Source organism: Cajanus cajan, chromosome 3 (genome assembly GCF_000230855.2).
Source record: "Cajanus cajan strain Asha chromosome 3, NIPB_CcT2T_4, whole genome shotgun sequence".
In the NCBI taxonomy this organism is placed as follows: domain Eukaryota; kingdom Viridiplantae; phylum Streptophyta; class Magnoliopsida; order Fabales; family Fabaceae; genus Cajanus; species Cajanus cajan.
In genome coordinates, this window is record NC_138519.1 from 30,693,035 (window position 1) to 30,714,535 (window position 21,501).

At 30.5% G+C, this 21,501-nt stretch overlaps 2 protein-coding genes and 1 long non-coding RNA gene across 3 annotated transcripts; 2 read left to right on the top strand and 1 right to left on the bottom strand.

Moving 5' to 3' along the window:
* The first annotated feature begins 1,113 nt into the window (after positions 1–1,113).
* On the top strand, positions 1,114–2,825 carry LOC114914884 (hydroquinone glucosyltransferase). The gene has a single exon (XM_029269217.2). The coding sequence runs from the start codon at positions 1,198–1,200 to the stop codon at positions 2,608–2,610; it is 1,413 nt and encodes a 470-aa protein (XP_029125050.1). The 5' UTR covers positions 1,114–1,197; the 3' UTR covers positions 2,611–2,825.
* Positions 2,826–6,255: 3,430 nt separating this feature from the next.
* Positions 6,256–9,252, bottom strand: LOC145956231 (protein FAR1-RELATED SEQUENCE 5-like). Its single transcript, XM_083071795.1, has 5 exons — positions 8,248–9,252; positions 7,593–7,882; positions 7,420–7,499; positions 7,234–7,302; positions 6,256–6,338 (listed from the first exon to the last, which is right to left on the bottom strand). The coding sequence occupies exons 1-5, from the start codon at positions 9,250–9,252 to the stop codon at positions 6,256–6,258; spliced, it is 1,527 nt and encodes a 508-aa protein (XP_082927921.1).
* A 4,428-nt stretch (positions 9,253–13,680) lies between these two features.
* LOC145955727 (uncharacterized) lies at positions 13,681–20,585 on the top strand. The gene is made up of 3 exons (XR_014432395.1): positions 13,681–14,052; positions 14,986–19,453; positions 20,375–20,585. It is a non-coding gene; the product is annotated as an uncharacterized LOC145955727 (long non-coding RNA).
* Positions 20,586–21,501: the final 916 nt, after the last annotated feature.

Genomic DNA, 21,501 nt, shown 5'->3' on the forward strand with positions numbered 1-21,501 from the left:
TTAAAAGAAATTTAACCATATAAACTCTTACATATAAAGCAATTTTACCTTACATCTAGAAATATTTTTAGAAAAAATTATTGAAACAAGAGAAATTCTATGGTACCCATCTTATTTAAGAGGGTACCGGTACAGTTTTTTATATTTTATATTTTTAGTAATTTATTTAAATATTATATATGATATTTTATTCTTTTAATTTTTAAATTATTTAATTATTTTATTTTTATTTTATATATTCTAATTTATTTGTAATAATATTATTATATATTTAAATAGTTTAATTTTAATAATTTTTTAAATATATTTTTATCTTTTCACTTAAAATTTTTGGATTTTTATATTTTAATTTTAATAATTTTTTAAGTATATTTTTTTGTCTTTTTGTCTTAAAATTTTGAATTTTTATATTGTAATTTTAATAACTTTTTTATTTCTACTATTTATTAATTTTTTTCTTTTTCTTTAATATTTTATAATATTATTGAAAACTTATAATTTTAATTTCTATAATTTTATTTTATTTTTTATTTTATAAGTATAATTTGGATTATTTATTTTATAATTAAATTAATTTTTTTAAAATTTTTTATGAATTTACATAGAAAAATGTATTGAAACCCCTCCATCTTTGAGGGTACCGTAGCAACTCCCTTGAAACAAACTCTTGTGCGTTTATATCTGATCTGGCATTAAAAGCCAGTCGTATAACCGCACGAAACCAAGCACATAGAAGCACCAACACCAGAATCGCGTATGATAACAATATGCATTTAAAGAGAAACAATTCACAGCCACGAAGTGAAAAAGAGAAATTCTACCCGTTCATTATTTTTGCAATTTTTAAAATTAAAAATAAGGAAATTTGTGGAATATAAAATGAAAACACATATCAATGCAATGAAAAGATAAAAATAAATCAAATTTAATATGCTCTCAATTATGCTTTCAATTATTGTTGGTATAATTCTAAGCTCTCAATTATTGTTATTATAATTCTATGCTCCTGTTCTTCCTACACGTTACAAACTTCCAACCTAGCATTACAAGTTGCTACCATTATGCAAATAGTAGTAGGTTTAGGTTCCAAGTTCTATATAAATGTGGTTAATTTCATTCACTCCTCAAATCAAAGCACAAAGCACAAAGAACAAGAACATTGGTTCCAAGTTCTAGTAGCTACGATTGAACTTGGCAATGGCGAAAACCACTCACATTGTCGTAATTGCAGGCCCTGGCTTCACCCACTTAGTCCCCATTCTCCAATTCTCCAAAAGACTCGTCAACCTCCACCCAAACTTTCACGTCACATGCATCATTCCCTCGTTAGGGTCTCCCCCAAGTGCCTCAAAAACCATCCTCGAGACCCTCCCTTCAAACATCACTTCAACTTTCCTTCCCCCAGTGAGTCCCAAAGACCTTCCCCAAGGGGTTGCAAACGAAGTCCAAATGCAACTCACGGTCACACACTCTCTCCCCTCCATCCACCAAACGTTGAAGTCCTTAACCTCAGACTCAGACACCGCCCTCGTGGCCATGGTGGTTGATTCCTTCGCCTTCGAAGCCCTAGACTTCGCTCAAGAGTTCAACCTCTTATCCTACGTGTACTTCCCCGCAGCAGCCACCACACTCTCTGTGCTCATGCACTTGCCCAAGCTCGACGAGGAAACATCGTGTGAGTACAGAGATTTGCCCTATCCGGTTAAAGTGCCAGGGTGTGTGCCACTCCACGGGAAGGATCTCTACACCCCAACTCAAGATCGAACCAACCTCGTTTACAAACTCTTGCTCCAGCGCGTCAAACGCTACCGTTTCGTCGATGGGATTTTCATTAACAGCTTCTTGGAGATGGAAGAGGGTCCCATAGCAGCGTTGAAGGATGAGATAAGAGGGTACCCTAGAATGTACCCCGTTGGACCCATTGTCCAAACGGGAACGGGTAAGTCCGAGAAAGGGTTGGAGTGTTTGACGTGGTTGGACAAACAAGAGAAAGGTTCGGTGTTGTATGTTTCATTCGGGAGCGGTGGAACGTTGTCGCAGGAGCAAATGAACGAGTTGGCTCATGGCTTAGAGATGAGCAAGCACAAGTTCTTGTGGGCAGTGAGGGCACCGAATGACGTTGCAAACGCTGCTTATCTCGGTGGTGGAGAAAAGTGCGTTGACCCTTTGGAGTTTTTGCCGTTTGGGTTCATGGAGAGGACCAAGGAGCAAGGAATGGTGGTGCCATCGTGGGCACCGCAGGTTCAGATTCTTGGCCATGGTTCGGTTGGTGGGTTTTTGACTCACTGTGGGTGGAACTCGACTCTGGAGAGTGTGCTTCAGGGCGTGCCACTCATCACGTGGCCACTGTTCGCGGAGCAGAAGATGAACGCGGTTGTGCTGAGTGAGAGCCTCAGGGTGGGGGTGAGGCCGAGGGCGAATGAGAAGGGGTTGGTGGAGAGGGATGAGATCAGTGATGTGGTGAAGAGGTTGATGGAAGGAGTGGAAGGTGTTAAGTTTCGCAATAGGATGAAGGAGTTGAAAGAAGCTGCTACTAACACACTCAAGGAAGATGGGGCTTCCACCAAGACTCTTTCTCAGTTGGCACTCAAGTGGAAGAGTTTGGCTTAGCGAAATTAGTTAAGCAAGTTCTATGGAATCGAATAATTTGGTCGTGGGATCTGGATCTTGGTTTTGTCAACTTAATTTATTAATTGTTCTATTCTGTCATGTTTCTGCTTTTTAATATCCGTCGGTTCTTATGTGGATCCTTGACCTTGTAGAAAGTTGATTATGTTAATATGATGATCTCCAATATTATTGGATTTGCATGATTTCATTTTTAATACTTTTATTGGTTTTGTATATAGTGTCGTCATTTGTTAGATCTTAATTTCTGTTTACATTATGCAGTTTTATGTCAAATGCTTTTAGCCTAGGAATGGTTCATGCTTCGTTGAGGAATAATCTGTTTGGTTGTCTTTTTTTTACTTGCATTGCTTGTTATATATTTATAAAAATAGTATTATATATTATTGTGTAAAGAGCATTATTCACATTGCTAATCTCTATATTAATATGATATTATCTAGAATATTAATTTTAATAATTATAAAAAAAAATTATACTAATTGAATATATGTATATATATTATAAATCCTAGTTCATCTTTTTGTTTTAACAATATGTATCATTTTATTTGTATTATTCTAACATAATTTACTTTGGCAATAATAATTCTGAACTGATCTATTGTCTGCTTTGGATTATATTAATAATATTTTATTTTATTAAATGCATTTGCCTATATGCAGTAAATGTACCATATAAGGATGCGAACAAATTTTCTTTTGCCGAGGAACATACACAACAGAAACATGCTACATGTAAACTTGAAATATTGTAGAGTTCAATACCAACAAGGCAAGCTAATAACGTTAACATGCATGTAAAAGCTTTATAACCTATTTAAGTCATAATGACAAAGTTAGAAAAAAATTAAATCATATGAACGAGTTTATGAAGTTAATTACCATTTCTGTCTCGTGTCTACTTTTCTAAATTAATTCTCATATCGTAAAACAACGAACAAAGAAAAACTTGGCGCCACAATCGATCCCTGTGCCGCCATCCAGCGGTGGCTATATAAACATGTTCTAAATTATGGTTTGCAACATAGCTTTAATATTATTGTTGTAGTGTTTCTTGCAATCGTAATAACTCACAATTGAGGTGTGCTTTTAAATCATAAAAAATTTCACAATATATAACTGTGTCAATTGCAACTATCACCACAATTTAAAACCATATTGTCAATTGTGTTCAACGATCTCATTAAGTTACTACTTTCTCACGCTTTGTCACACACTCTTAGCATGAGAAGTTGTTAGATAATCCAAGACTATCAGATACTAACTCCTAACTAATCATTATAAAAACATGCGTTTAAATTTTTTAATTTATAAGAAAAAATTTATGATATTTAATTACATATTATATATAAAAAAAATTAATTATACTTAATTACATGTTATATAAAAATTACTTTTTATCTATTTGTGTTAAAATAATATTTAATCATTTAAAATCAATCAAAATAATATATATATATATAGGAGAGATTTATTTTAAGTCTACCTACACTTACTTCATTCAATAACTCATATTCTACATCAAGTTTCAACAATCTAACCGTTGAATTTAAAATTCTTAATGCATAGATTAAGTATGTAAATTTTTAGAAAATTTGAAAATCTTTTGATATTTCATTTAATTAATTCAAATTGACAGTTAATCATAAAATCATGTTATACATTGATTTGAATTAATGAAATGAAGTATCAAATGATTTTCAAAATTTTAAAAAATTTACATATTTGATTTATGGATTAAGAACTTTAAATTAAACAGTTGGATCATTGAAATTTGATATAGAACATGAATTATTAAACAGAATAAGTCTAAATAGACTTACTCCTAGAATAAATGGATTTCTCTATATGTAAGAGGGTTATAATAACACTGGTGTAACTTTTACCAAATATTACACGTATTGCTCAATGATTTTATATTAAATGTGAATTTTGTAAATTAATCCAACCGCCGTTAGATTGAAAGTTCATATCACTTTATATGTTTATATCAAATTTTGTTAAAATTGAACAACAACTTGAAGATAAGAAAAATGTTCATATTTTAGTATATTTTGAAATTTATATATTATGTCAAATTTTTTTTATAAAAATGAAGTATCAAATCATCTTAGATTAACATAAAATTTTGTATATATGATTTAAGAGTAAAGAATTTTCAATCTAATGGTTGGATTTACAAAATTCACATTTAATATAAAGTTATTGAGCGGTGTAATACTTAATAAAAGTTAGACCGGTGTTATTATAATCCTCATATATATGAAAGGGGTTATAATTACACTGGGGTAACTTTTACTAAGTATTATACCGCTCAATAACTTTATATTAAATGTGAATTTTTGTAAATCCAACCGTTAGATTGAAAGTTAATATCTCTTAGATCATATATACAAAATTTTATATTAATCCAAGATGATTTGATACTTCATTTTTATAAAATAAAATTGACGTAATATATTCATTTCAAAATACACTAAAATATGAACACTTTGATTACCTTCAAGTTGTTGTTCAATTTTAACAAAATTTGATATACACTTATAAAGTGATATGAACTTTCAATCTAACGGTTGGATTTACAAAATTCATAATTAATATAAAGTTATTGAGCGGTGTAATACTTAGTAAAAGTTCTAAAATTCGTCGGCAGCAGTTGCAAGATGTGGTTAATTCTCCACGTGTCAAGGGAGTGTTTCCTTGGATCAAAATCTTCTATCTCCAACCCCTGTCCCCAAACCCTGTCTCTCCAATCACAAAATGTCACATCACTACTTTTAATTTTAATTTTGATTTTTAAAAAATTGTAAACGATTCTATTAGGATTTTTTCTCTCAGGTTATGTTCTCTTCATAAAAAAAATGCTTTATTTTTATCAAAATTACTAGCATGTCAATCGGATGAAAAGAAAACAATTTAGGGGAAAGGAATAAACTTTGCCACGTAAACTACATGATGAAGATCTGATACTATTATATTAACAAAATTATTATTTTGTTAAATGATTATATAATTTTTTTTTTCAGATATATTTTATTTCTAAGAAAATATCTATTTTTATTTTGTAATTTCAAGAATATGATTCACATAAATATTATAAGTAAGAAAATCATTTTTAGATATATTTTTTAAAAAAATATTATATTTAAATATTTTTAAATTCAAAATAATTTAAATAAAATAAAGAAAAATAAAAGGCCTAAAAGAATATGTAATAGATACTATTCATCGCCATATTTCTAAGAAATAAAAAATAATTTCTTATTTATAATAACTTTTTTCCTAGCTATTTTTATTTTGTAATTTTGTGAATATGATTCACATAAATATTATAAATAGGAAAATCATTTTTAGATATATTTAAAAAAAACTATTATATTTAAATATTTTTAAAGTAAAAAATAATTTAAATAAAATAAATAAAAATAAAAGGCCTAAAAGAATATGTAATAGATACTATTCATCGTCATATTTCTAAGAAATAAAAAATAATTTTCTTATTTATAATAATTTTTTTCCTAGCATTCTTTTTTATATTGATATTCTAATAACTTACACATTGATTATAAGATCTAATATTGTGCAGGTTAGTGAGACCAAAGCCAACAAGTTTTTAATTTATTGATCACACCAATGGATCCTCTACCAAACACAAAGCTTCACCAAGACTACAAACACACAAGAATGCATCAGTGAATGCATTAGATTCTGAATTTCAATTATATGTGATTGTTGAAGACTAAAATACATTTTGACTTTTGATATGTAAAGATTGCAAACTACTCAATTGTAAACGTCAAATATGAGCTAGTAAAATTGTATTGATGTACTATAAATTCATTAATAATAAAAAAGATCAGAGGTTATTTTATTACTATAATTTTTATTTTGCATTAACAATAACAACAAATGAATTTCTTGTTTGATCATAATAAGATTATCTAATAAAGTGAGAAATTGTATTTCTACGATACAAGGCCAAGAAAAATATCTAAATTGTAATAGTTTATTTGCAAAGTTTGAAAAATACATAAAACCAAAATTTTAAACTAGAATCATTGAAACATCTTGATGTTTATAAAAACTCTCTATGACCAAATTGTTTCACAGATCATTCTATCTTTCTTTGCTTTGAGAATTTGTAACATCATTTGTTCCATGTTCAATATGCTAGATAGTTGTGCCTATACATATACATATGCTCTATTTTACAAACGTGATTTAAAAGAAATATTAAACTAACAAAAATAGAAGGCACTATAATTTATCACCTGTAACAACTCTGTCATGCTCATGTTACTACTTGACTCCATGAATGTATTGTTAGCAACATATGTGGGAAACTAAATAATGCAATTTTAATAACAATTACAAATTATCATATAGATTATAAATTAGCATGAAAAACAAAAAGTAAAATAAATTAGAGAATACCTGATTAAATTGAGATGAAGGCAATTCATTATCTAAGTTTTTCATGGAAGGTTCATCTTGTTGCATAGTTTTCTTCTTTCAAGAATACCTTTTGGCCTAGTAGATGATCCTCAAAATCTTTCTTTAGTCTTTATTCCTTTCACACTATCCTTATTCCCACTACACCAACCTTTTTCAATATTTATAAGTGAATCATCACTAGTACTAGCTTCCTTGTCTCTACCTTTAAGACAGACATCTATATCATTCATGGCCTTAGTCAAATAACTAATAGCTATATTATATATTTCTTTAGTTATCATTCCTTTAGTTGCTAACTAAACTTGCATCCTACATATATCTTTATAGCACATACCTATTTTTACCTTAGGGTCCTCATGGATTATAAAATGGTTAGTTGGTATGCCATTTCCCATTTTTGCATGTTTTGTCCATCTTTTTAATACATACATAGCAGGAATTTTCATAACATTTCTTGAAGAGAGAACTTTGAGAGTATGTGAGCATAAAATCCCTATAAACTCATACCTTTTACAACTACACTTCACTGAACCAATAGAGGAGTCATAATGGACAATATGTTGAAATAACTTCTTATATGAGGTAACTTTATATTCAGTAACTTCCCCATTTTGAGAGAAAATATACATACTACAATCATAACCACTTGATACCTCGTGTAGCATCTTAAATATTGCAGGAGTATAAGTTGTTGTCGCATGCCGTAGAATTTCCACATCAAATGACAGAATTAAACTTCTTTGGGTTGCTTTAAAATCTGCCTTTGATTCCTCATATCGACGATCTTCTACCATTCTCTGAAAATGGTGAAAAAATGTTAGTAAATCATGTTGACAACTCACATATTTTTTAATTACATTATTCATACTCTCATTTCGTTGTGTGGTAGTCATGTTTGCACAAAAGTTCTCTCGACCATAAACTAATGTCCATTTCTCCTTTAAAGAAAAAGTCTGTTTCAACCAACTATTGTCTTTAAGATCACATTTCTCAATCATATTGTTCCAAGCTATTATAAACTCTTCTTCCTCTTCATATTCATAGATGCATTTATTAAAATCCTTACTGAAGTCTTGAAACTTCCCAAACACTATATTCAATTTTTTTAATGCATTTTGATACAAATGCCAATACAGAGACAGTGGCATGTTTCTGGCCATACCAAAGCTAATTCCTTTTCCATTGCTGCATCTTGGTCAGTAAGAATAGTCTTTGATTTCTTTTCTGACATAGCTTTAGCAAAAGTATTGAACAACCAAATAAAACTTTCTGCCGTTTCATCATATAATAATGTTGCTCCAAAAATAATGGTAAGCTTATGATGATTGACTCCAACAAACTTTGCAAATGGACGACCTTCTTTATTTTTTCTATAAGTAGTACCAAAACAAACAACGTCACCAAAATATGAATAATCAATCATCATCTTCACACCAGCCCAAAAGATATTAGTAATTAAGTCATCCTCATCGACTTGTATTGCATAAAAGAAATTAGAATCTTCTAATTGCATTTTTTGCAAGTACCCTAGCACACCACCTGTATCTCTTGACTTCATTTGCATTGTTCTCTTGGAACGTAAATAATTTTTATAGTCTTCGGGAATGAATCCAAGATTTTCACAACCACCAGCTCGCTTAGCCATTAACTCACAACTTGCTTTTGGAGTAATTCCAGAATCATAAGCTAAATGAACCTTGGCTACTTGAGGAATAGTCATTTTCCTTTGAAATCTAAGCAAATGACTCTTACTAGGATTTGTAGTCTCATGTGCATGCTCGACAATAAATTCAATTACACGATACTTTCCCGTTAAATGTTTATTAACTTTCATCTTTGCCAAACAATCAAATCTTGATTGTGGTCGAGGATTTTTGACATTATCATCTCGCTTATCTTTCCCACGATATCCTTTGCATGAACAACAAAATACTTTATTGACTATCTTCCCATATTTATCTTTATGTCCTTTACTAATCCTCACACTGAAACCCACTCTATAAGCATAATCATTGTAAAAATTATATGTTGCATCTTCAGTCTCAAACTCCATCCCAACTTTTGGTATAAATTGACTAGGAATTGTATCATGTATCATATCAATTTTTTTTCCTTCAATTTTATCCACATTATCAATGCCCATTTCTTGATGTTCTTCTTCAGCCATAACACAATGCTCTAAACAAGTGACAAAGAATCAGATACATATGAAATAAAGAATGAACTTGTGTAACAATCCAACAAAATTAGATTCAAACAAAATGAAACAAACACGATATTTAAAGAGATCAAATAAATCTTAAATCAAGAAGAAAACCACAAATTATGTAATGTGAAATCGAGAAAAAGAATAGGAGTAGGAGAAACCAAAAGACAATGAGAAACATGAGAATGACTTACGTGAGAAGTCAATAAAGTCTTTAACGCATTTTTAGATTTGTTCGTCAAAAGAGAGTCAAAGCAAAATAATCCTTAATATACTTAATTTTCACGTTATTTTATTAATTTATTTATCTCTTTTCTATACCTTCTTCTTATTACTCGTATACCTTTTTTCCCCTTAAGCTTTCGACTCATTTTTTAACCCATCAAAATTTGCATCCGTGAAAATTTTCAAATAAAATATGTACTATCCGTACCGCTATGCCGAGCTCGAGCTTGGCATCACAGCACGGAGTAACCTCGGACACGCTAGGCGACATCGGCTCGCTATCCAATTAGGTCATAAACTGATCTCGGGCCCAAGGCCCAACAAAATCCTAATCTACACAAAGGTACGTGCATTACTTATACGATGTAAAATTTTCTGGCTTTTATCTCTTTCTAGGTGTCATACAGCACATAATGTTATAGGAAAAACTTTTTTGCTACAAAACTAAAAGTCTATAAGTATGCAACTATGCATTAACATGGCATATGGTGGAAAAATGATTACAATGAGATAGACAGATATGGAGTTACTTGGCACGTGGGTGAATTGTTAGGTTAGATTAAGACCAAGTATGATCTCAAACTCTTGGGAGCAATCATAACATTATTTTTACATAACAAATTACATTACATGTAATATATATCATAAATATTTTAATAAAAATTAAAATTTTGAATACGTGTCATATAAACATAATCTAATACTATCTGATTTATTTAGTGTACGAATAAAAAAAAATAATAGATATGGAAAATGATAAAATATATATATATATATATATATAGAAATATACAGAAAAATTAATTAATCCGTAAGTTTTCGAAGTTATTTTAAGTTTTAAATTAAGTCCTTTGTAGTTAAAAACACTTTTAAAAATAATATTATAATAAGAAAAAATTTATAATTAAATAAGTCCTTACATACTAATTACAATTGCATTTTTGATCAAATATTGTGATATGGTAGTGTTTTTTTTTTATTTGTTATTATGCTCATATACTAATACTATTACAACTTATTAGAAGTGTGAAGATCTTGATAGGATGAAGAGTTTGAAGCAAGGAAGCAGAAGACAAGAAGAAGATGAATTACTAAAAATACTTCACTGAATTGAACTGAATAATAAAAACTACAAGTAACAAGTAAAAAATGCTAAGCCTAAAATATATAACATTGTTAACCTATAATACTATGTAATGACAGATTTGCTGACCCACTATTAGATAAACCATAACTAACTAAAGATAATCCAATACAACTTTGTTAAATTTTTTTTAAATAATCGTCTTATTTTAGCCTTTTTCAATATTGCGAGGGTTTTATATCCATGTGGAGTTTGGCAAACGCTTTAACCATGGTTACCTATTATATTTGATACACAGCTCCCCCTTCGATGAAAAAAATAGGATAGAAAGAAGTCAGAAAACAGTTTTTTTTATTTTTTTATTTTTTTTTTAATGATGGGTGTTGAGTTATTAAAATAGAAAAATATTTCTATGACGGATGCTTCAACATCCAAAATAAAATAAAAAAATCTTATTATTGGAGTCTAAATCCTAAATTGATTTTGCACTTTAGATATTATTATTCTTAAATAACACCCAACATTTAATTAAAATTTAGATTAAACTTAAAATTATATTTGATTTGAACATTTGTTTAAATGTTAAGAACTCATAATTTTTTTTTATAGTTATTGATATTATAAAATTATGATATTATATATTTTTTAATATTATTTTATCTATTATTTAGCTATTAATACTATTTTATTACTGTCGATTTTTAACTGTGACTGAAACATTAAACATCAAATCATTGTCTTGAAACATTAGTTTCCAACCATGATTTTGAATCGCAAGTAATTGCAATCGTGATTATAATTTTATCATGATCTTTAATAATATTATAAAAAAATTACAAGAGAATATTAGATGCGGTGGCGATTCTAATTGTGATTTAATGACAATGATTAAAAGTCATCTTTAAAATATTTTTTAAGAGCAAGATCCCATATATGGGCGAGTAGGTTCTGATACTTAGAATGATATTGTTGAGTTGATTTTGCACCAATAACTTTTATATTTAAAAATGTGTTGCTTTGTTATATATGCATTGGAGCAACTCCTAATTAAACACGTGGCATAATTAGTTTAGTTGTCTAGTTGGACTGATCAATAAAATTCTTTATATGTTGTATCTATCATACAACTATCACGAAAGTGGGTTTAGTAGTCAAGATCTCAAGTAGTAGTATATTATAGGATTCTAAATTTAGTATTATTATTATTGTAATTATATATAAAAAAAAAACAAACAAATCTATCATACAACCACACAACTCACATGACAGTTACTAATTAAATTAAGTAAGGAATAAATGACATGATATGTATGATGTTACGTGACAAAAATCACTTATTTTTGAGAGCCCGTGACAAAAATTATTGAAAATTGACAATCCTTTTTAATTTTTTAATCAATTATTTCCAACAATATCTTTGGTCGTGAGGCCGGCTTGAGATATTGCTGCCTAGAGAGACATTATTTAAATGAATAGCCATTCATTGTCACTCTAAAATTCATAATTGAAATCTCGTGGCACGAAAATACGTCAGATACTTCTTGTGTTATTGTAATAATGTATATAATTCTTAATTTATTATTGAATTAATTAAGCAGGGTGTCTGATCTTACAAAATTCATGATATCAAAGTTTGATTTCAAGGAATAAAAAAAAAAAATGTAACAACTTGACAAGATGTCAAATACTGTGTTGAAACTTGAGCATTTTTTCCACAGTTTGTTAGAGACTTTCCTTAATTTCATTTTTATTCTTTTGATAATAGAGAGCTTTGGTGAATTGAGTAATTTACTAAAGATTATAATAGACATCAAATATAATAATGCTTATAAAAAATATTTAAAGATTTTTTACTAATAAAGATTTTACATTTACAAATAGATTTGAATTCATGACTTTATGACCCTAGTCCTTTTGTTTCAATACGTTATTTGATAGCATAAGAGAAAATCTATCTAAAAACAATTAAAAATGGGTTGAAGGTAGGATGAAAAAAAAATTCAATCATACTTGTAAATATTTATGATAAAATTTATTATAAATTTTAAATAAATAATTAAATAAATACCGACTTAATAATGAGATGGAGACGGATACTAAAATATCAATATCTGTATTTAAAAAATATTAAAAATACTTTTAATTATACAAATTATTTTAGTTAAATTTATTTTTATACCAAATACATCATACTTATTTATCTTTGCATAAGTATGTGTTACAAAATTATTTTTAATATAAATATACGTTTTAAAATTATTTATTTTATTTTTATTTCTTACTTTTTAATTAAAATTTCACGTTTTCTGAAACCTACGAATATTTGTAAATAGTCATAAATATATAAAAATTTCACAAATACTCGTACTGGAGGAGGTAACATATAACTACTATCCATCTTGCTTTTTTACCATCCTTAGTTAAAGGTATACCTAATTAATTTCTTTTCCGATTATTTTATTTAACAACTATCACTTCTTGTAATTAATAGAAGAAGAAAATAAGTGTTTATCTATATGTAATTAGAAGAAAATTTCTAATAAAAGACCAAGTTAACCCTGTAACATCCCAATTTTCAAAATGGTAATTACTATTATTATTATTATTATTACATAGTATTTGGTCATAATTTGAGGATTATCTTTTATTTCAATTGTAGCTAATTTACACTCCATTTATGATTAATTGTAGGTTTTAGAAAGATAGGTGTGTTAATGGACTTAATTAAATAGTTGAAAAACTTTCTTTTTGTTAAAATCGTTTTCGCAGGGCTGACTGGCAAGCCTCGGTTTTTGGGGCATAACTCGGTCTGTGGTTGTCCAAATGATGCAAACTTTGTATCAATGGAAAGCTAAGAGAAAATAGTATAACTGTTATGAAGAAACCATTTTCAAATTCCTTCATCTACCATGTTAAATATTCTAAACACCGCAACAGCTTTGACTCACGCTGGCAGCCTGACTCCTATTCACTAAAACGGTCATATCTGGAGTTATAAACCTCCTTTTTCGGTGATTCCAAAACGACTGAAAAGATAAAAGCCACGGCTAAAACTTTCATGAAGACCACCTGACCAAATTCGGCCATCTAGAAGGTATAAATCATCGTGCTTAAGAACGTGTCCACTAAATCATCCACCAGCACCACTAACTCATCCAATAACTCCACTAATTCTTCTACCAACTCCACCAACTCCACTAATTCATTTCATATTACTCCACTAAGCCCATTTTACTTATATTTTAATGTGTTATGAAGGCTATAAATAGCCCTTCACTTCTCCATTGCAAACCATCCCTCAATTCTCATTCTCTCTTCTCTTCTACTCTCTCTCATTTCCTCTTCTTCTCTTTGAAGACCAAGAGGAATCCATAGGAGGAAGCTCTGGTCTATTTACAGTTCTGGTCCCTATCTAAGAAGAGGAGGTTCTAGCCTAATTTCTAGTTAACCAGGTACGGGGGAAAAGGGGATTATTTATATGTAGAGTACATGAGGGAATTGGGTAGAGGAAGAATTTCTTAAGATTATGATTTTATAATTATTTTATTTGAAGAATCATTAGTTCTATTGAAATTATGTGTTGAGGTTTATAGATATGCCAAATTGTAGGAATAATGATCTGGGAAGAAAGAAGAAATCATAAATGCTGTGAACTAGAATTTGGAATAATTATGAGTTTCACTGTTATATTAAATTGATTATCTTATTGATTATTATGATTTATGAATATTATTGCTATATTACCCGTTAAGAATGGATGATCTTGATGTGAATTGCTTGAAGGGTGTGTAAACCCTCATTTTGTTGGGCTTATCTGTTGTGTATGTGATGTGTATGTGATGTGGAATTATGTACGTGATGTGAATTTGAGTTATGAAATGAGAAGTGTGGAATGTGATTGAGATGTGAATGAGATGTGATTATGGTACTGATGACCAGGGGTGAGCACGACCCTAAGCTGATGGGTAGCGTGACCTTGGCACAGTGTTATGTCAGGGGTGAGCACGACCCTAGGCTACTAAAAAGGGTAGCGTGACCTTGGCACAGTGTTATGTCAGGGGTGAGCACGGCCCTAGGTTGGAAAAAGGGTAGCGTGACCTTGACATAGTGAAATTTGTGTAGATTATGAATGAATTGTAATGTTCAAGTGGATTGTGATGGATTGATGTAATTGTGAATTGAGATGTGAATATGATGAATGGTTGATAAATTATGATACACACACACATATATATATATATATATATATATATATATATATAGATAAATGCTTATGAATATTTTATTAAATAATGAGTTATTATGAGATTATATTGTGATGTGTTTGTATGTACTTTGCATATGGATATTTTCTTTTCTCACCGTATAAACTGTGGATATTTTAGGAGAAGAAGATCCAGCTACGAGTGGCTTCTAGGATGCCAACAGTTAAAATTCTGGGAATGCTCTGATAGTGTGACATCGGGGCAGAGGATTTCTAGGATGAAATATTTATGTGTATTTGGCACTGTAATATTGTTTTGAAAACAATTTGTAAAACTCTTGTGTTTTATGTTTTATATCTCTATTAATGTGATTGTCGAATTTTTATGTGAACCCTTTTACCAACTTAGAAAATTTAACCTTCTTAAATGTATTATAAATTTTTTTTATATATGTGTTGGGGTAGTAAGGGTGTCACATTTAGTGGTATCAGAGCAGGCCGATCCAATCGGCCGTGAGTTATGAGTCTACTATGCTTGTTTGGTAGATTAATAATGTGATGAGATGATTGATGTGCTAATGTGATGATTAATTATGTTCTTATTTATTTATTTGTATGTATTGTATTCTCAGGATTTGTCTGATAGACATGATATAAATTGATGATGCTATTTTTGATTGATCTTTTCATAATTGCTTATTTGTTTGATACTTTTTGCTTACGTAAGAAGTAGTGATTGAGTAGTATCACTCGTATGGTGAGCTTATGTACCAATAGTACGGACAAAGCCTTGATAATCAACTAGAAATTATTGAGACCTTAGATTTGGATGATTTTTCAATAGTTTACGGTTAATGGAAGTTAGGAATCTATAGTAGTAGTGGTTGAATCCAAGGAGGTTGTATTTGAGAATTGGAGTTTTGATATTTTGATGAGAGATTGGTACGTTCCTTGAGTGTTGGTGCTTGCATGTTAACTTTTATGGTTGAGGTAGTATGTGAATTTTATTCTCTAAGTCCTTTGTGAGCTGTTTTGGTCTAGGATTTGTAATGAAAAACTTGAATATGAGTTAAGGTGGGAAGGAGTGAATTTGAAATGGTTGAGGTATTTTGTGAAATGTTAGTACACTACTGCTTTATGATATGGGGATTATTTTCGTTGAAATTCTGTTGTGCTAGTATGAGTATCATATGACAGACTCAGATTTTGTGGTCTTCATGAGAATTGTGGCTTGGGATATTATTTTTCCAATGGAACTAGAATAAGATAAAACAGAGGTCTAGAACCTTAGTTATGACTACTTTGGTGATCAGAAGTTTAGTTATAAGAGCTGAATATACTTGAAATGATTTCTGAATTTTTAGTTAGGAAGGTGATCTTTTTGAAATCTTATGCCTTCATAAGAATTATAGCTTATTCATTTACCTTTCGTTTGAGATAGGTTTGAGATCATTTGGATGAGTATAACTCTGTGTGTCAGGTAGATATATGCTATCATGATATTTTTGAGATTTTAGGCATAACAAGGATAAAAATAGATTTGATGATGTTTTAAGGTCTGGTCACTGAAAGGTTGATTCAAATGATATGATTGGTTCATGGTGATAAATTCATACATATTTAGGGATGATATATGTGAAAGAGGTATTCTAATATGAATTGATATGCAAGTATGTGACCTTATGGATCAATTAGTGGATATTTGTGTGTTAATGAGAGGTTTTGACCTTAGGATGTGATACCATCATATTAGAGTTAAGTGTGAAGATATATCTAAGATAAACTTAGCTAGATTATGATTTTGATTGTATGAGGTGAGTGTTCTAGGCTATGTAATTTCTTGCGAAGGTATAACATAGAGCTATCTAAGGTAGAAGTTGTTCTTAAGTGAGAGATACCTAATTCAATTAGTAAAATTAAGAGTTTTCTTAGGATAATTTATAGGAGATTTATTAAGTAAATGTCTAAGGTAGCAGTTAGAGGTTTAGGCTACTCTCATTTCACTCGCCTCTACTACAGGAATCACTTTTGCTTTCTTTTCCTCTAGCTACTAAGACGTTTCAGTTCACTAAGTTGTCGTTTGCCTACCCATGAATTCAACAGTAGTTTGAAAGGCTAACCCATATTAGGAATTTCTGGACCTATGTTTATTTTAAGTACCTAAAACATTTTATCGCTTACTTCTCTAGGTCGCTTAGTATTACCTTTGACTGGATTGACTAAGAAAAAGTTGCCTTTGTGTGCATAACAAAGGAGAAGGTAGTTTTCAAACTATTAAGGAAGAATTGGCTAGTGTTAATACTACTAGATGTTAACAAAGACTTTTGTGGTATATAGTTATGCTTCTAAAGATAGGATCAGGAAGAGTGTTGTGGCAAGAAGAAAGGTAGAAGCTTATGATTCTAGGCAACTGAAAATTCATGAGAGGAATTACTTTACCCATAACTTTGAGTTAGCAGTTTTAATATGAATACTAAGATTTGAAAACACTACGTATATGATTCTAAGCTTGAGGTATTTAGCGATCATAATAGCTTTAAATATCTATTAACCAAAAGAAATAGTTAGAATTCGTTGAGAAATAAGATTTTGATCTTATTGATTATTCGGCCAAGCCATTATGGCAACCGATGTTTTGAGTAGTAAACCTTTATATTTATCTTCCTTTATGATTAGAGAAATGGATTTTTTTAGATTACTCCTAGTAGTGTGAAACTAGGTATGACTTGAGTAACAAGTGAATTCTTGAAAGAAATTGGAAAAGCATAATTAGTTGATTCATTTGGTGATAAGATATGAGGCTATAAGATAAAGTGATGAATAAGAGTTTAACTTGGGTGTAAATGGAGTGGTGAAATTAGAGATCTGATATGTACATGTAGTGAACTTACGCTTAGGTGGTTAATCTTTAGAAATAATCTTAATATTGTGACAGACGCCTTAATTATGTTGATCTTTGATATATCACTTTTGATGATTTAAGGGTTGGATTTGATTGAAGAATTTAAGACTTATGATTGGTGTTTGAGATTATCCTTAGGAGAATTGAATTGATTATATTTAAAGTGACTAGTAAATTAATGGATAAGATTAGAGAAGCCTAGGAGTCAGATCCTTTCTTAGGGAATCAAATAGAGAAGATTGGTAGTAGTACGTATAATCGTTTCTGAGTAGAATCAATATTGTTTTAAGGAGCAAATTTGAATGCTAAGTAAACTTGAAAGGACATAAGAACTCTTCACATTTATTTAGGAGTTACTAAAATGTATCAGAGTGGCGCAGCAGAAGCGTGATGGTCTAAGATGAGAATAGAAGTAGAGAAGTTGAATTAAGGTATGGAGAGTGAGTTTAAATTTGGAGTGGATGGAATTTTAAGATTTAAGGATAGGTTGTACATTCATAGTGTGCTAGAGTTTAATAAAGCAATCCTAGAAGAAGGACATAAGAGTATTCTTAGTATCCATCCAGAAATCACTAAGATGTACCAAAATCTTAAAAAGATATTTTGGTGGCCTTAAGTGTAGAGAGGAATAGAGGATGGTGTGTACTCATATTTAGTATAGTATAAGTCTGAGACAAAACATCAGAAGCCTTTAGGACTTTTGTAGCCTTTAGATGTTCCTATTTGGAAATGAGATAATGTGTCTAGACCTTGTTGTGGGTTTTCCTAGGAAGTTTAGAAATCTTGAACAAGTCATAGTCAAACCTCTTCGTTGCGGAAATTCGAGGACGAATTTCTTAAAAGGGGGGAAGTATTGTAACATCCCAATTTTCAAAATGGTAATTACTATTATTATTATTATTATTACATAGTATTTGGTCATAATTTGAGGATTATCTTTTATTTCAATTGTAGCTAATTTACACTCCATTTATGATTAATTGTAGGTTTTAGAAAGATAGGTGTGTTAATGGACTTAATTAAATAGTTGAAAAACTTTCTTTTTGTTAAAATCGTTTTCGCAGGGCTGACTGGCAAGCCTCGGTTTTTGGGGCATAACTCGGTCTGTGGTTGTCCAAATGATGCAAACTTTGTATCAATGGAAAGCTAAGAGAAAATAGTATAACTGTTATGAAGAAACCATTTTCAAATTCCTTCATCTACCATGTTAAATATTCTAAACACCGCAACAGCTTTGACTCACGCTGGCAGCCTGACTCCTATTCACTAAAACGGTCATATCTGGAGTTATAAACCTCCTTTTTCGGTGATTCCAAAACGACTGAAAAGATAACAGCCACGGCTAAAACTTTCATGAAGACCACCTGACCAAATTCGGCCATCTAGAAGGTCTAAATCATCGTGCTTAAGAACGTGTCCACTAAATCATCCACCAGCACCACTAACTCATCCAATAACTCCACTAATTCTTCTACCAACTCCACCAACTCCACTAATTCATTTCATATTACTCCACTAAGCCCATTTTACTTATATTTTAATGTGTTATGAAGGCTATAAATAGCCCTTCACTTCTCCATTGCAAACCATCCCTCAATTCTCATTCTCTCTTCTCTTCTACTCTCTCTCATTTCCTCTTCTTCTCTTTGAAGACCAAGAGGAATCCATAGGAGGAAGCTCTGGTCTATTTACAGTTCTGGTCCCTATCTAAGAAGAGGAGGTTCTAGCCTAATTTCTAGTTAACCAGGTACGGGGGAAAAGGGGATTATTTATATGTAGAGTACATGAGGGAATTGGGTAGAGGAAGAATTTCTTAAGATTATGATTTTATAATTATTTTATTTGAAGAATCATTAGTTCTATTGAAATTATGTGTTGAGGTTTATAGATATGCCAAATTGTAGGAATAATGATCTGGGAAGAAAGAAGAAATCATAAATGCTGTGAACTAGAATTTGGAATAATTATGAGTTTCACTGTTATATTAAATTGATTATCTTATTGATTATTATGATTTATGAATATTATTGCTATATTACCCGTTAAGAATGGATGATCTTGATGTGAATTGCTTGAAGGGTGTGTAAACCCTCATTTTGTTGGGCTTATCTGTTGTGTATGTGATGTGTATGTGATGTGGAATTATGTACGTGATGTGAATTTGAGTTATGAAATGAGAAGTGTGGAATGTGATTGAGATGTGAATGAGATGTGATTATGGTACTGATGACCAGGGGTGAGCACGACCCTAAGCTGATGGGTAGCGTGACCTTGGCACAGTGTTATGTCAGGGGTGAGCACGACCCTAGGCTACTAAAAAGGGTAGCGTGACCTTGGCACAGTGTTATGTCAGGGGTGAGCACGGCCCTAGGTTGGAAAAAGGGTAGCGTGACCTTGACATAGTGAAATTTGTGTAGATTATGAATGAATTGTAATGTTCAAGTGGATTGTGATGGATTGATGTAATTGTGAATTGAGATGTGAATATGATGAATGGTTGATAAATTATGATACACACACACATATATATATATATATATATATAGATAAATGCTTATGAATATTTTATTAAATAATGAGTTATTATGAGATTATATTGTGATGTGTTTGTATGTACTTTGCATATGGATATTTTCTTTTCTCACCGTATAAACTGTGGATATTTTAGGAGAAGAAGATCCAGCTACGAGTGGCTTCTAGGATGCCAACAGTTAAAATTCTGGGAATGCTCTGATAGTGTGACATCGGGGCAGAGGATTTCTAGGATGAAATATTTATGTGTATTTGGCACTGTAATATTGTTTTGAAAACAATTTGTAAAACTCTTGTGTTTTATGTTTTATATCTCTATTAATGTGATTGTCGAATTTTTATGTGAACCCTTTTACCAACTTAGAAAATTTAACCTTCTTAAATGTATTATAAATTTTTTTTATATATGTGTTGGGGTAGTAAGGGTGTCACAAACCCAACTATAATAATAAGTGAACATATATATATATATATATATATATATATATATATATTACACTACATAACATAATATTTTTTATTAGGAGCTTCACAATGCATTAATACCATGATAATAAAATAGGCCAATAAATATAGATATTAAATTCATAGAAAGTATAATATTGTATTAGTTGTGAGATCTTTGACTAAATGTTTAATTGACCTTGAAAAGAGGCGGTATATAATATTTTTGTTGAGAACTGGGTCTCACAAACTTAATTCTCTATATTCTAAAGAGATGTTTTAGACAGATGTACTTTGAGTCAGCAAATTTTCTTTCTCTTCAAACCTTCTCTTGATCAGATAATTCTTTCCTCAAAATCCTTAATTCTTGCTTGTATGTCATGATTTAGGTTCTTGAAGCTTGAATTTGGTTCAAGGTTGTGTGGAGTTCTTCAGAGAACTCAGGTTCCTTCTTCTTTTCCTGTTCCTCAATTATTCTTTTGTGCGGCTAGATTTGAGGTAAAGGAAGCTAGAAAAAAAATTGGCTGGATGATTGGGTGAATTGCATTGTTATTTTCATCCAATGTGGGTATATATGTGGATGAAATTAAATTGAATGGTTAAGGAAAAAGTTTTTGGTGGTTTGAGTGTTGAGGTAAATTTTGGTGATTGATCATACATGATGTTACATCTTGAAATTGAACTTGGAATTGAGTTTTTTTAAAGTATCTATATACTTGTTTACATGTTACAAGGTTGGAGATTTCTAGATTTCAGGTGGATTGAGGCGATTTTCGTGATCTACAAATATAGATTTATAGTGTCACGATTGTGACACCC

What these genes read in the sequence shown, in the direction of transcription:
- LOC114914884 (XM_029269217.2), top strand. Translation starts at nt 1,198, where the DNA reads ATGGCGAAAACCACTCACATTGTCGTAATTGCAGGCCCTGGCTTCACC.
- LOC145956231 (XM_083071795.1), bottom strand. Translation starts at nt 9,252, where the DNA reads ATGGCTGAAGAAGAACATCAAGAAATGGGCATTGATAATGTGGATAAA. An exon ending in GTGAAGTGTAGTTGTAAAAG is followed by an intron (nt 7,500 to 7,592) that starts GTATGAGTTTAT and finishes TGTATTAAAAAG; the next exon opens with ATGGACAAAACATGCAAAAA. An exon ending in GGACCCTAAGGTAAAAATAG is followed by an intron (nt 7,303 to 7,419) that starts GTATGTGCTATA and finishes TGAATGATATAG; the next exon opens with ATGTCTGTCTTAAAGGTAGA.